Below are 14,290 nucleotides of genomic sequence, written 5' to 3'. Positions count from 1 at the left end.
GCCCAGGTCTTGGGCACAGACAGAATTCTGGCGGGCTGTGTCCCGAGTGATGTTAAACTCAGGATATCTCTATGTACCTGGTGTTGCCTGTCTGGTTCGTCCGGGAGCGAAGATCCTATAGTCATATCTTGAAGTGCTTTATGTGCGTTTCTCACTATTTGTTTGTGTTTTCATAGATTCCTTTCATTAAAGTAATTATTTATCCATTTTCTTTTAATGTGACTGTCATATTTATAAAGGATTTTTCACTGTCTCTGTGTTGTGCTTCAGGTATGTTGCAATTCTCTGTGCCTACTGTGGTAAGGTTGCTTGGCTCTAGTGGAGCTCCAGTTGATTGTGTTTTTACACTAGTGTCTATCTAGGTTTTGAAAGATTGAAATTCTAAGTGCTGATGACTGGTCTTTTCTTTTTTTGGGTGGGTGTTTTGTTCCTTGGTTTCTGATAATGTTTATGGGTTTTTAGGTGAGTGTGTTGGTTGTGTGTTAACTTTTAGGAAAATGTTTTAGAAAACTACTGGGTGAGGCCACTAAGGTTTTGCTGGTAAAATGTGTTTCTATGTATGGGAAGCTAACACTTAAGAATATGGATAAGCTTGGAATGAGAGAAGGGGGACAAAATGGGTTCTACAGGTGGAAGGAAAGCAAGGTCTTCTATTAGGATCTTCTATTAGATCTATTAGGATCTATTAGGATTATTTCCCCATCAATGAGGACAGAGTTGAGGTTGTTGCACATAGTCTACAACAGCGATAGCGATGCAACTTGGGGATTATTATGCAGGTGAGGAGGCAGAGTGAAGTCCTGAAGCTCACTGACCAACTTTGCTGATAGTCTTAAGGTTTTACTGCTATGAACAGACACCTTGACCAAGGTGGGTGTTATAAAAGACAACATTTAATTGGGCCTGACTTACAGGTTCAGAGGTTCAGTCCAGTGTCATCAAGCCAGGAATGTGGAAGCATCCAGGCAGATGTACTGGAAGAGCTGAGAGTTCTACATCTTCATTAGAAGGCCTCTAGTGGAAGGGTGACTTCTATGCAGCTAGGATGAGGGAGGGTCTTAAGTCCACACACTCAGTGACATACCTACCCCAACAAGGCCTACCTCTTAATAGTGCCACTCCATGGGCCAAGCATATAGAAACCCATCACACTGGACTTCCCACTTATCTGCTGGGCTTGGCTATCTGGTTTCCCACAGAATGCCTATTGGTTTTGGGGTCTGGAATAAAGGGATGAGTTGGGAAAAATAAGTTTTGAGGAAAAGATCTTTGTGATCTAGTGAAGTTGGGATCAGAGAGGTTGGGGAGGCTGCAGAATGCGGTTTGCTTCTAATCTGGGAGAGTAGATTTCAAGAATCAGAGAGGAAAGAACGATGAAGGTCCACAGTTAGGCTACCTGTTTCCATGGCTGGAGTGGCCTGAATGTTCCCTGGTAGTGCTTGATAAATTCTGGGGCTGGAATTAGAAGAGCTTTTGGAAGGAGGTTTGAAAGGAAAGATGTGTAATACACTGAAGATGGGTAGCTGGTAAGGAGTTGCAGAGGCTGCAGTATGTGGTCTGCTCCCAATCTGGGTGTGAGACTGGGGGTAAATTTGGAGAAAACAAGGAAGCAAAGAAGATCTAAATTTAGCCTATCTGATTCCCAGGCCAAAGTGGACAGTGGGTTCAGAGTGATATGTGTTCTAATACAAGATCTTTATCCTTAGATGGTGACAAGGAGAAATGTATGTAATATTTTAGAAGTCCTATATGAATAGAGTTTAGTGTCTTCATTATTATTGATGCACAGACTAGAAGTTACTAGACCAAGGATGATTAGATTAATTTCTGAATTTTGTTTAGGATTGGTTATCTGGATTACAAAATTGCATTATGTTTAGGTAGAATCCATAAGTGTGACTGGTGTGGAAGAGTATATGCACACAGAATACTTTTTTGATAGGTGAAGGGTCAGTATATGAAAGTACCTTTGCTGATAATGGATGATGAAGACATATTGTGCCATGTATTTTACATGGGCTCTGAGTGGAATAGATATGTATGATTCTTTATCCTCATTTCCTACTTTGGGTAACATGATGAAATCTACATACGAGATTTCAAATGGCTTTCTGATACTAGCCTGGGACCAAATATTCCCAGAACATTTATGTCATAAACATAAATGAAATCACTACCCTTCGGCAAGAATGCATGATCTTAAAAACATATTTTCCATCTTATGGTCCACATTCAATGTGAACGTCAAATGTAAACTCTTGGGCAGATTGTTCTGTATTTCTCTAAGGATAGTTGGACAGAGTCAGAAGAAAGAAATTGAGGGAGTTTGTGATGATGTTGAATTGACAGGTTTTATGGCCAATTTGAGTTGCCTCTCCAGAGGCCCATAGTAATAAAAACAGACACACGTGCACATGACTAAGTGAGTGGAGTGTGTCATGGGATTGCACATGTAACCTTCGTTCAGGCTCACGGAATGGCCGACATGGAAAAGGTATACACTTTGATTATTTTCTTCCTGCTGCTGAGACTTTCTTTCATCTTGTGCAGTTTCCCTGAAGCCAGTTGCTTTTGGAGAATAAATCACAATGAAAATCTTGAGGGCAACATGAGGAAGGATTGTGGTTTCATCCTTTTCACAATATCTGGACATCTAGTGGAAGATTCCTTCAGGGTGCTCCTGGATTATCCGTAAGTGCTTCAGTTGTGAGTTCGTGTTTCTGTTACTGACATGAAGCAGGGAAGGCAGGCATCATGTGGCTCTCCTGGTTTTTCCCTCACAGCACTTTAGGAAACTTTGAAATTTGTCTTTTTTCCCTCCTTCAAATGGATCGGTTTATTTTGTTTTTGCTATAGTCTTTCATTTTAAAACGTTATGTAAGTGAGATGGCATTCCTGTTTTTCTTCTTTATAGATTACCCCCTTTCTTGAGAGTTGCCATTGTATGGGTGGGGTACAGTCATCTCACTTAGAAACACAGTTCAAACTACTGGAATTAGTTTCGCATTAGACGGCTGTGACAAAGTGTTCCTTCAGCTGTCTGATATAAGCATGAAATATACATATCCTGAGAAAAGAGCAAATTTATATTTGTTTTCTTCCTTTGGATAGATGTGGCCAAAAATACTTCATATTCTTACAGACAAGTTGTTTCCCAGGACATCCTGCCATTTATGTTCCCTGGCTTCTGGAAATGGAATTCACTATAGTTATGAGAGGACTGTACACTGTGTTATTTTCATGGCTTTTGTTTTCAGTTTACTGTGTCTAGCTGTGATATCACAACCACTCATTTGTGGTGTTCTCTGTGTCAGGTATTTGATGAATATTCTACATTTCAAAAATTTAAATAATCATACAGTTAATAGATTCCTGCTGAATCTAGTTCTTTTAAAACAGAAGATGTCAGGGAAAGAATTGACAAGTATTTCATATCACAGATGTTATTATGGGTAGGTGCTCACACTTTAAGCAAAAATGAATGTTATAAGTAATGTTATCTTTGCCACTACTGAATATTCTTACTCTATTAATTTAAAAATGTTTTCATGTTACATTTTGCACTGTGTACATTTGGGTCCTGATGGCTGCTACAAACGTTTCTCATGCCAGGTGTGAAGGATCTACCCTTTCACTTATTTGAGTCCTAATATCCATGCACCAAGGAGGGTATTTTGTTAAAGATGCATATTGTGTAGGGAAACATAATTCATTTCTTAAAGGAGTTGTGGTGTAAGTTATCCCTCTGAAAGAGATTTTTTGTGTATCTCTGACTGTACTATGGAGAACTACAGATTTGCGATATCTTGGTCAGCTGATAATTTACCCTTAGAGGAAATAAAGAGGCAATGGGAGATTGTGATGAGTTAGAACTGACAAGTTTCATGGCCAATTAATGTTCACCCAAATTATTCCTCATTTCAATGATAGCAAATGATAATTAAAGTATATATTTGTAGAGTGGAAAATTTGTATTGTTTGTGGCTACATCTTTGGAGGCAAACATGTATAATAGCTTTGATAACTCCCATATTTTTCTCTCTCTGTATTCAATCTCAATTCCTTTGTGCAAGGATGCATAACACATTTACTTTAAATATTTCTTTGAATCAGTTACCTACTATAACTGGTAAGTATACTGTTTAAAAAATTTTAACTTAAATCTTTAAAAGTGTTTTTTATTATCCTGTCGTAATTGTTGTCTCAGAGGCTTAATAGCTCTGTCTGCTAACCAACGTCTAGTCCTGGAAGTTTCTAGTCTGTACAATCTAATATGTCCTAGAATAATTTTAGCATGAGTAAGCTCAGCCTTGTTTCATAATTTCTGATCTCTCGCTGGTTGGTCAACTTAGCTGTTCTGGCTCTAACTCCTCTCCCACCTGACTGAGTCAATCTGGCTCCTCTCTCTCACACAGTTTGCTCTTCTTGCCCTCAGACTAACTCTGCCTATCTGTTATCATCTTCTGTCTTCCTTCCATTCTCTGTGACATTTTGTCTTGCCTGTGCCTAGCCTTTTCTCTCTCTGCAGTCTGATTCTGTACAACTGTCTCTGTAAAACTAGTTTTTCTTCTTTTTCTCTTCAGTGCTATCTTTTTTAATTGGTTATTTTATTTGTTGACATTTCAAATGTTATCTCCTTGCAGTTTCCCCTGTACAAACCCTGTGCCTTTTTCCTCCTCCCATTTGGGTGCTCCCTTACCCATCCAGTTCTGCCTCACTGATCTAGCATTCTACTCCACTGGGGCATCGAGCCTTCACAGGACCAAAGGCCTCCCATTCCACTGATTCAAGATAAGGCCTTCCTCTGCTACATATTCAGGTGTAGCCATGGATTCCTCCATGTGCACACTTTGGTTAGAGGTTTATTCCCTGGGAGTTCTGGGATGTCTTTTTGGTTGATATTGTTATACTTCCTATGGGTTGCAAACCCACTGAAGGCCTTCAGTCCTTCCCCTCACTCCTCCATTGGGGTTCCCAGGCTCAATCCAATGGTTGAATGTGAGCATTGACTCTGTATTGGTCAGGCTCTTGAAGACAGCTCTCAGGAAACAGCTATATCAGGCTTCTGTCAGTAAGTACTTCTTGGCATCAGCCATAGTGTCTGGGTTTCATGTCTGCACAGGTTTTGTAACCCAGGTGTGGCAGTCTCTGGATGACCTTTCCTCAAATCTCTGCTCCAATCTTTGTCACTGAATTTCTTTTAGACAGGAGCAATTGTGGGTTAAAAATTTGGAGATAGGTAGGTGGCCCCCATCCCTCAAGTGGTGTATTGATGCCTCCAACTATTATTGTGTGGGATGATGCAATGTCTGATTTGAGCTTTAGTAAGGTTTCTTTTATGAATTTGGTTGCCCTTGCATTTAGAGCATAGATGCTCCAAATTGAAAATTCTTCTTAGTATATTTTTCCTTTGAGGAGTATGAAATGTCCTTCTTTATCTTTTTTGATTACTTTTGGTTGAAAGTTGATTTTATTTGGTCAATGAATGGCTACTCCAGCTTTTTTTGGTATTATTTCATTGGAATATTGTTTTCCAGACTTTTAGTCTGAGATAGTGTCTTTCTTTGTCACTGAGATATGCAGCAAAATGTTTGCAGCAAAATGTTGGTTCCTGTTTATGTATCCAGTCTTTTAGTCTATGTCTTTTTATTGGGGATTTCAGTCCCTTGATGTTAAGAAATATTAAGGAAAAGTGATTGTTGCTTCCTGTTATTTTTGTTATTTGAGGTGGAATCACATTTGTGTGACTATCTTCTTTTGGGCTTGTTGGAAGAAGATTACTTTCTTGCTTTTTCTAGGGTGTAGCTTCCCTCTTGGTGTTGAAGTTTTCCATCTTATGCTTTGTAGTGCTGGATTTGTGGATTGACATTGTATAAATTTGGTTTTGTTATGGATGTTCTTAGATTTTCCATCTGTGTTAATTGAGAATTTTGCTGTATGTAGTTTCCTGGGCTTGCATTTGTGTTCTCTTCTGTGAATGACATTTGCCCAGGATCTTCTGGCTATTATAGTTTGTGGTAAGAAATTTGGTACAATTCTGATAGTTCTGCCTTTATATGTTTCTTGACCTTTCCCCCTTACTTCTTTTAATTCTTTCTTTTTTTGTGCATTTGGTGTTTTGACTATTATGTGACAGGAGGAATTTCTTTTCTGGTCCAGTCGGTTTGGAGTTTTGTAGGCTTCTTTGTAGGCTTTCTATCCTGGGCATCTCTTTCTTCAGGTTATGGAAACAATCTTTTATAATTTTGTTGATGATTTTTACTGGTCCTTTAAGTTTGAAAATTTTGCTTTCTTTCGTACCTATTATCCTTAGACTTGTTCTTCTCATTGTGTCCTGGGTTTCCTGAATGTTTTGTGTTAGAGGAGAGTTTTGCATTTTGCATTTTCTTTGACTGTTATGTCAATGTTTTCTGTGGTATCTTCTGCCCCTGAGATTCTCTCTTCTATGTCTTGTATTCTGTTGGTGATTCTTGCATCTATGACTCTTGATCTGTTTTCTAGGTTTTCTATCTCTAGCGTCATCTCCCTTTGTGATTTCTTTATTGCTTCTTTTTCCATTTTTAGATACTGGATGGTTTTGTTCAATTCCTTCACCTGTTTGGTTCTATTTATTCTTAGTTCTTTAAGGGATTTTTGTGTTTCCTCTTTAAGGGCTTCTACCTGTTTACCTGTTTTCTTTTGTAATTTTTTAGGGTAGTTATTTATGTCCTTCTTAAAGTCTTGTATCATTCTTTTCAAATGTGATTTTAAAACTGAATCTTGATTTTCCTGTGTGATGGCATAACCTGGACTTGTTGTGGAAGAACTGGGTTCTGATGACATCAAGTAGCCTTGGTTTCTGTTGGTAAGGTTCTTGTGCTTGCGTCTCACTCCATGCTTATCTCTGCTATAAGTTGGTCTTGCTGTCTCTGACTGGACTTGTCCCTCCTGTGGGTCTATGAGCCTGTGATCTTAGGTGTGTCAGCACAACTATGGAGACCAGCTCTTTATGGGTGGGGTTTGGGTATGGAGGGCTGTGAGACAGCCTTATCTCCCTGGTTCAGATGGAGATGTGAAGGATCCTGTCCTCAGCTGCTCCACTCTTCTTGTGTCCTGTGCACTCCTCTCTGGTCTCATTTCAACTCTTATTGGAGATAAAATGGTGATCTCTCCTCTGGTTTATGAGTGAGAGCAATCCTGGCAGAATTTTTGTGTGGAGGGCTGTGGAAGAACCTTAGCTCCTGGGTGTAGATGGAGACTAGAAGAATCATATCCCCAGATGTTCCATTCTTCCTGTGCCCCTGGGAACTCCTGTCTGTTTCAGCTTTGGACAGTTATTGAAGTGAAAGTGGTGATCTCACCACTTTTCTTAGGAATCATAGCAATCCTCCTCATGTTTCTTTTAAGAAGCAAATTTAAAAGGATGCATTTAGCCTGAAAATATACATACTGCCAACAGACCGAAACTGTTATCACCAAAATAAATCATACAATATACTTAATTTTATGGAATAATATACTACTCAAAAAGTTTTATTTCACCAGGAACAAAGGTCATTCTCATGATCTTGATCACAAACTAGTAGATAGAATATTGAACTTAAGCCCAGGAAAGAAATTAATGGAATAGAAATTAAGAAAAGGAACAGAAATCAAGGAAATAAGGAGAATGTTCTTTGAAAAATAAATAGGCTTGTTTAACCATTACAATTAAGTGAGATAGAAAAGGAAAATGAGAATGTGCCATATGCAAGTGGCACAGGGAGGTAGGTAGCTAACCACCCAAGAGTGCAGAGAGGCCAGTCAGCACAGGTAGAACCTCCCCTGCTGCTCAGAGGATCACTTCTAGAACCCTCAGGCAGGAGCCTTCTGGTTTCTGTCTTGGGCTTGGTACCGTCCTTGGTACCGGCCATAGTTCACAATATCCAAATGTCACAGGGATGTAGCTAACTACCCAGGAGTGCAGAGAGGCTAGACAGCACAGTTAGGACCACCCCTGCTGCTCAGAGGAAATAGCCAGAAACCCCGACGACACAAGAGCCTAGCAGAAGCCTGGGAAAGGAGTCTTCTGTCCGCATCCAGAGATGATCTGGGGCTACAGATCTACATACACAAATATAACCACCAGAAAGCTGTTCTCCAAGAAGTACCTATATACCTGTGTACACAGAGAGAATGGGTCTCCCAGGAGTATAGACAGAGAGACTTTCAGGATAGATAAGCTACATTCAGAGACAGTAACACCAGCTGACACCAGAGATAACCAGATGGCAAAAGGCAAATGCAAGAACATTAGCAACAGAAATCAAGGCAACATGGCACCATCTGAACCAAGTTCTCCTACAATAGCAAGTCTTGGATACCCCAACACACTGGAAAAGCAGGATGTTGATTTAAAATCACATCTCATGATGCTGATAGAGGACTTTGAGAAGAACATAATTAACTCCCTGAAAGAACTACAAGAGAACATGAGTCAACAGGTAGAAGCCCTTAAAAAGAAAACAAAAAAAATCCCTTAATACAAGAAAGAAGTGAAGGAACTGAACAAAACCATCCATGATCTAAAAATGGGGATAGACTCAACAAATTAATCCAAAGGGAGACAACTCTGGAGATAGAAAACCTTGGAAATAAATCAGGAGTTAAAGAAATGCAAAATGCAAAAAGCTTGTAACCCAAAACATCCAGGAAATCCAGGACACAAGGAGAATACCAAACCTGAGGATTATAGGTATAGAAGAGAGTGAAGATTTACAACTTAAAGGGCCAGTAAATATCTTCAACAAAATTATAGAAGAAAACTTCCCTAACCAAAAGAAAGAATTGCCCATGAACACAAAAGAAGCCTACAGAACTCCAAAGATTGGACCAGAACAGAAATTCCTCCAGTCACATAATACTCAAAACACCAAATTCAGTAAACAATGAAAGAATATTAATAGTGGTAAAGGAAAAAGTCCAAGTAACATATAAAGGAAGATCTATCAGAATTACACCAGACTTCTCACCAGAGACCATGAAAGCAATAAGATCCTGGGCAGGTCTCATACAGACCCTACTAGAAGACAAATGCCAGCACAGACTACTATCTCCAGCAAAAATCTCAATCACCATAAATGGAGAAACCAAGATATTGTATGACAAAACCAAAGTTACACAATATCTTTACACAAATCCAGCCCTCCAAACGAAAATAGATGGAAAACCTCAATATAAGGAGGGCAACTACATCCTAGGTAAAGCAAGATAATAATCTTCTTTCAACAAATCCAAAAGAAGATAACCATTCAAACATAAAAATAACATCAAAAAACGACAGTAAGCAACAATCACTATTCCTTATTATCTCTTAACATTATCTCAGTGGACTCAATTCCCCAATAAAAATGTCATAGACTTACAGACTGGATACATAAACAGGCCTAGCATTTTGCTGCATACAGGAAAAGCACCTCAGTGTCAAAGACAAGCACTATCTCAGAGTAAAAGGCTGGAAAACAGTTTTCTAAGCAAATTGTCCAAGAAAACAAGCTAATAATGTTCTAATATCAGATAAAATTGAGTTTCAAGCAAAAGTCATCAAAGCTACATCAGGATCAGAAAGTCCATCTAAACAGTCCCATAACCCCTAAAGAAATAGAAGCAGTCATTGATAGTCTCCAAACCAAAGAAATCACAGCACTGGATGGTTTTAGTTCATAATTCTATCAGACTGTCAAAGGAGACCCAACACTAATATTCTTCAAACTATTCCACAAAATAGAAAGAGAAGGAACACTACCCAAACTGTTCTATGAAGCCACATTTTTGCTGATACCAAAAAACCCCCCACTAAGATCAAAAAAGAAAGAGAACTTCAGACCAGTTTCCCTTATGAATATGGATGCAAAAATACTCAATAAAATTCTTCCCAACCGAATCCAAGAACCCATCAAAACTATTTTTCACCACAATCAAGTAGGCTTCATCCTGGGGATGCAGAGATGATTCAATATATGGAAATTCATCAATGTAATCCAGTACATAAACAAACTCAAAGAAAAAAATAATATGATCATTTCACTAGGTGCTGAAAAAGCATTTGACAAAATTCAGCATCCTTTCATGTTAAAAGTCTTGGAAAACGCATCAAATGAGGTACAAGAAGAACGGAGGAGTGGCTCTTTGTTCTGGAAAGACTCAGTGTAGCAGTATAGGGCAAAACCAGAACAGGGAAGTGGGAAGGGGTGGGTGGGAGAATAGGGGGAGGGAAGGGGGCTTATGGGACTTTTGGGGAGTAGGGGCCAGAAAAGGGGAAATCATTTGAAATGTAAATAAAAAATATATCGATTAGAAAAAAAAACTACAAAAAAAAAAAAAAAGACTTGGAAAAGTCAGGAATTCAAGGCCCATACTTAAACATAGTAAAAGCAATATAGAGCAAAACAGTAGCCCACATCAAACTAAATGGAGAGAAACTTGCAGAAATCCCTCTAAAATCCAGGACTAGATAAGGCTGCCATCTCTCTCTCTCTGTATCTATCCAATATAGTACTTGAAGTTCTAGGTAGAACAATTAAACAACAAAAGGCGGTCAAATGGATACAAATTGGAAAGGAGGAAGTAAAATTATCACTATTTGCAGATGATGTGATTGTATACTTAAGCCACCTAAAAAACTCCACCAGAGAACTCCTACAGCTGATAAACAACTTCACCAAAGTGGCTGGATATAAAATTAACTCAAACCAATCAGTAGCCTTCGTATACTCAAAAGATAATCAGGGTGAGATAGAAATTGGGGAACCGACACCCTTCTCAATAGTCACAAACAATATAAACTATCTTGGTGTGACTATAACCAAGCAAGTGAAATATCTGTATGACAAGAACTTAAAGCCTCTGAAGAAAGAAATCGAAGAAGACATCAGAAGATGGGAAGTTCGCCTATACTCATGGATTGGCAGGATTAACAAAGTAAAAATGGCTATTTTGCCAAAAGCAATATATAGATTCATTGCAATCCCCATCAAAATTCCAACTCAATTCTTCATAGAGTTACAAAGAGCAAATTTGCTTTTCTCAAATTCATCTGGAATAACCAAAAACCCAGCATAAGTAAAACTATTCTTAACAGTAAAAGAACTTCTGAGGTTATCAATATCCTGGACCTATAGAGCAATAGTGATAAAAACTGCATGGTGTTAATACAGTGACAGGAAGGTAGAACAATGGAATAGAATTGAAGACCCAGAAATGAATCCACACACCTATGATCACTTGATCTTTGACAAAGAGGCTAAAACAATCAAGTGGAGAAAAGATATCCTTTTCTTTTCAACAGCTGAAATGGTGCTGTTTTAACTGTTGATTAGCATGCAGAAGAATGCAAATCGATCCATGCTTATGTACCTGTACAAAGCTCAATTCCAAGTGGATCAAGGACCTCCACATAGAATCAGACACCTTGAAACTAATAGAATAGAAACTGGTGAAGAGCCTTTAGCACATGGGCACAGGGTAAAATTTCATAAATAGAATAATAGCTTATACTCTAAGATCAAGAATTGACAAATGGGACCTCATAAGATTACAAAGTTTCTGTAAGGAAAAGGACATATTAACAGGAGAAAGCACAACCAACAAATTGGGAAAAGATCTTTACCAACTCTATATCCAATAGAGGGCTAATATATAATATATACAAAGAACTCAAGAAGTTAGATTCCAGAGAAAGAAATAACCCTATTAAAAATGAGGTACAGAGCTAAACAACGAATTTCAACTGTGGAATACTGGATGACTGAGAAGTACATAAAGAGATGTTCAACATCCTTAGTCATCATGTAAATACAAATGGAAACATCCCTCAGATTCCACCACATACCAGTCAGAATGGCCAAGGTCAAAAACTTAGGAGACAGCAGGTGCTGGTGAGGATGTGGAGAAAGAGGAGCACTCCTCCCCTGGTGGTGGGATTGCATGAGGGTACAACCACTCTGGAAATCAGTTTAGCTGTTCCTCAGAAAATTGGGCATAATACTATTGGAGGACCCTATTATACAACTCCTGGGCATATACCCAGAGGATTCCCCAGCATGTAATAAGGATACATGCTCTACTATGTTCATAGCTGCCTTGTTTATAATAGTCAGAAGCTGGAAAGAACCCAGATGTCCCTCAATGGAGGAGTGGATACAGAAAATGTGGTACCTTTACACAGTGGAGTACTACTCAGCAATTAAAAACAATGAATTCATGAAATTCTTATGCAAACTGGTGGAACTGGATAATATCATCCTGATAGAGGCAACCCAATCACAAAGAACACAGTTGGTATGCACTTACTGATAAGTGGATAATAGCCCACAAGTTTGGAATACCCAATACACAATTAATAGATCAAATGAAGCGTAAGAAGGAAGAACAAACTATGGATACTCTGGTCCGTCTTAGAAGGGGAAACAAAACTTCCACAGAATGAAATACAGAGACAAAGTGTAGCAGAGTATGAGGTAATGACCATCCAGAGACTGCCCCACCTAGGGATCCATTCTATATACAGTTACAAAACCCAGACACTATTGTGAATGCCCACAAGTGCTTGCTGACTGGAGCCTGATATAGCTGTCACCTGGGAGGCTCTGCTAGTGCATGACAAATACAGAGGTAGACATTCTCAGCCAGCCATTGAACTAAGCACAGGGTCCCCAATGGAGGAGCTAGAGACAGGACTCAAGGAGGAACAACAATATGTGTCAGCCAGTATCCTCCCAGAGCTCCCAGGGACAAAACCATCAACCAAAGAGTATGCATGGAGTTACCCATGGCTCCAGACGCATAGGCAGCAGAGGATGGCCTTGTTAGACTCCAAAGGGAGGCGAGGCCCTTGGTCCTGGGAAGGTTTGATGCTGCAGTTTAGGTGAATACCAGGACAGGGAAGCTGGATAGGGTTGATTGGGGAACAGGGGGAGGGGAGACTGGTTAGGGATTTTCAGGGGGGAATCAGGAAATGAGACAACATTTGATATGTAAATGAAGAATATATCTATCAAAAATTAAAAAAGAAAAATCAAATCAATAATATTTAAGAAAGGAAGAAAGGGAGAAGAACAGAGGCCACTAGAGAGCCTTTAAACCTAACGCCAGTGAAATTCAGAAAACCATACAAACATCTCAAAATCTCCTTTATAATAGACTAGAAATTCTGAAATATATGGTAAATCTGATGCATATGACTTACAAATATTAAACTAAGATTAGGTCATTAATTCCAATAGCTATATAACAACACTGATATGGAAGTGCAAAGAAGAAATACTCTTGATTTTTGATATTTCTTGAATAATTTTCTTTGTAGGATGAAGAGGTGAAATGATTCATTGTATGTTAAGAGTGTGCTCCTTATTCATGAGTGGCATAAGATCATCTCACATTCTAGTGTGAATAGGAGAGGGAAAAGTTATTATGGACTTTCACAATGTCAAAAGTCATAGGTGGTTCTCTTTTATGAGCAATAGCTACTGTACATTAACTTTCCCTTAAAGGGGGTTGTACCAGCATGGGAATTTAGGGGATAAATATCAGTATACAATATTCATTGGATTGGATTTGAAGATTATTATGTTTGGAGTCATGTCAGTAATGATAACTGTATCTTGTTTTCAGCTTGCCAGTGAAAATATACCAATATGTTCTGGTAGTGCTTTTTGCCATAGAAGAGATCAACAGGAACCCTAATCTTTTACCCAACTCTACCTTGGGAGTTACCTTTCTTGGTGACCAGTGTGATATTACAAGAACACTTCTTAATAACCTAAACATATTCCCAAAATTTGGTGAGATTTCTCCCAATTACATCTGTGAATATAGTAACTGTGATGTAGCACTTACAGGACCAACATGGACAGTTTCTGCCAGAGTGGGGGTACTCCTGCAGCTCTTCAAAATTTTACAGGTAATGTTAAGTGTATGGGTAAGTTGAAAACAAATGTCTTTTGCTTGTCCTTCCTTCTTCCTTCCTTCCTTCCTTCCTTCCTTCCTTCCTTCCTTCCTTCCTTCCTTCCTTCCTTCCTTCCTTCCTTCCTTCCTTCCTTCCTCCCTCCCTCCCTTCCCTCCCTCCCTCCCTCCCTCCCTCCCCTCCCTCTTTCTTTCTTTCTTTCTTTCTTTCTTTCTTTCTTTCTTTCTTTCTTTCTTTCTTTCTTTCTTTCTTTCTTTCTTTCTTTCTTTCTTCCTTCCTTCCTTCCTTCCTTCCTTCCTTCCCTCCCTCCCTCCCTCCCTCCCTCCCTCCCTCCCTCCCTCCCTCCCTCCCTCCTTTCTTTCTTTCTTT

The 14,290-nt window shown here is 39.0% G+C and overlaps 1 protein-coding gene across 1 annotated transcript in view; it reads left to right on the top strand.

Annotated features, from left to right (window-relative positions):
- Positions 1-2,476: 2,476 nt before the first annotated feature.
- LOC127670924 (vomeronasal type-2 receptor 116-like) overlaps positions 2,477-14,290 on the top strand; it is a 29,913-nt gene continuing 18,099 nt past the window's right edge. The window contains exons 1-2 of the mRNA XM_052165515.1: positions 2,477-2,691; positions 13,630-13,930. Coding sequence (XP_052021475.1) covers positions 2,477-2,691; positions 13,630-13,930 — 516 coding nt within the window. The remainder of the gene's footprint in view (positions 2,692-13,629; positions 13,931-14,290) is intronic.

Source organism: Apodemus sylvaticus, chromosome 20 (assembly GCF_947179515.1).
Source record: "Apodemus sylvaticus chromosome 20, mApoSyl1.1, whole genome shotgun sequence".
In the NCBI taxonomy this organism is placed as follows: Eukaryota; Metazoa; Chordata; class Mammalia; order Rodentia; family Muridae; genus Apodemus; species Apodemus sylvaticus.
This window is presented reverse-complemented; position numbering and strand designations above follow the sequence as displayed.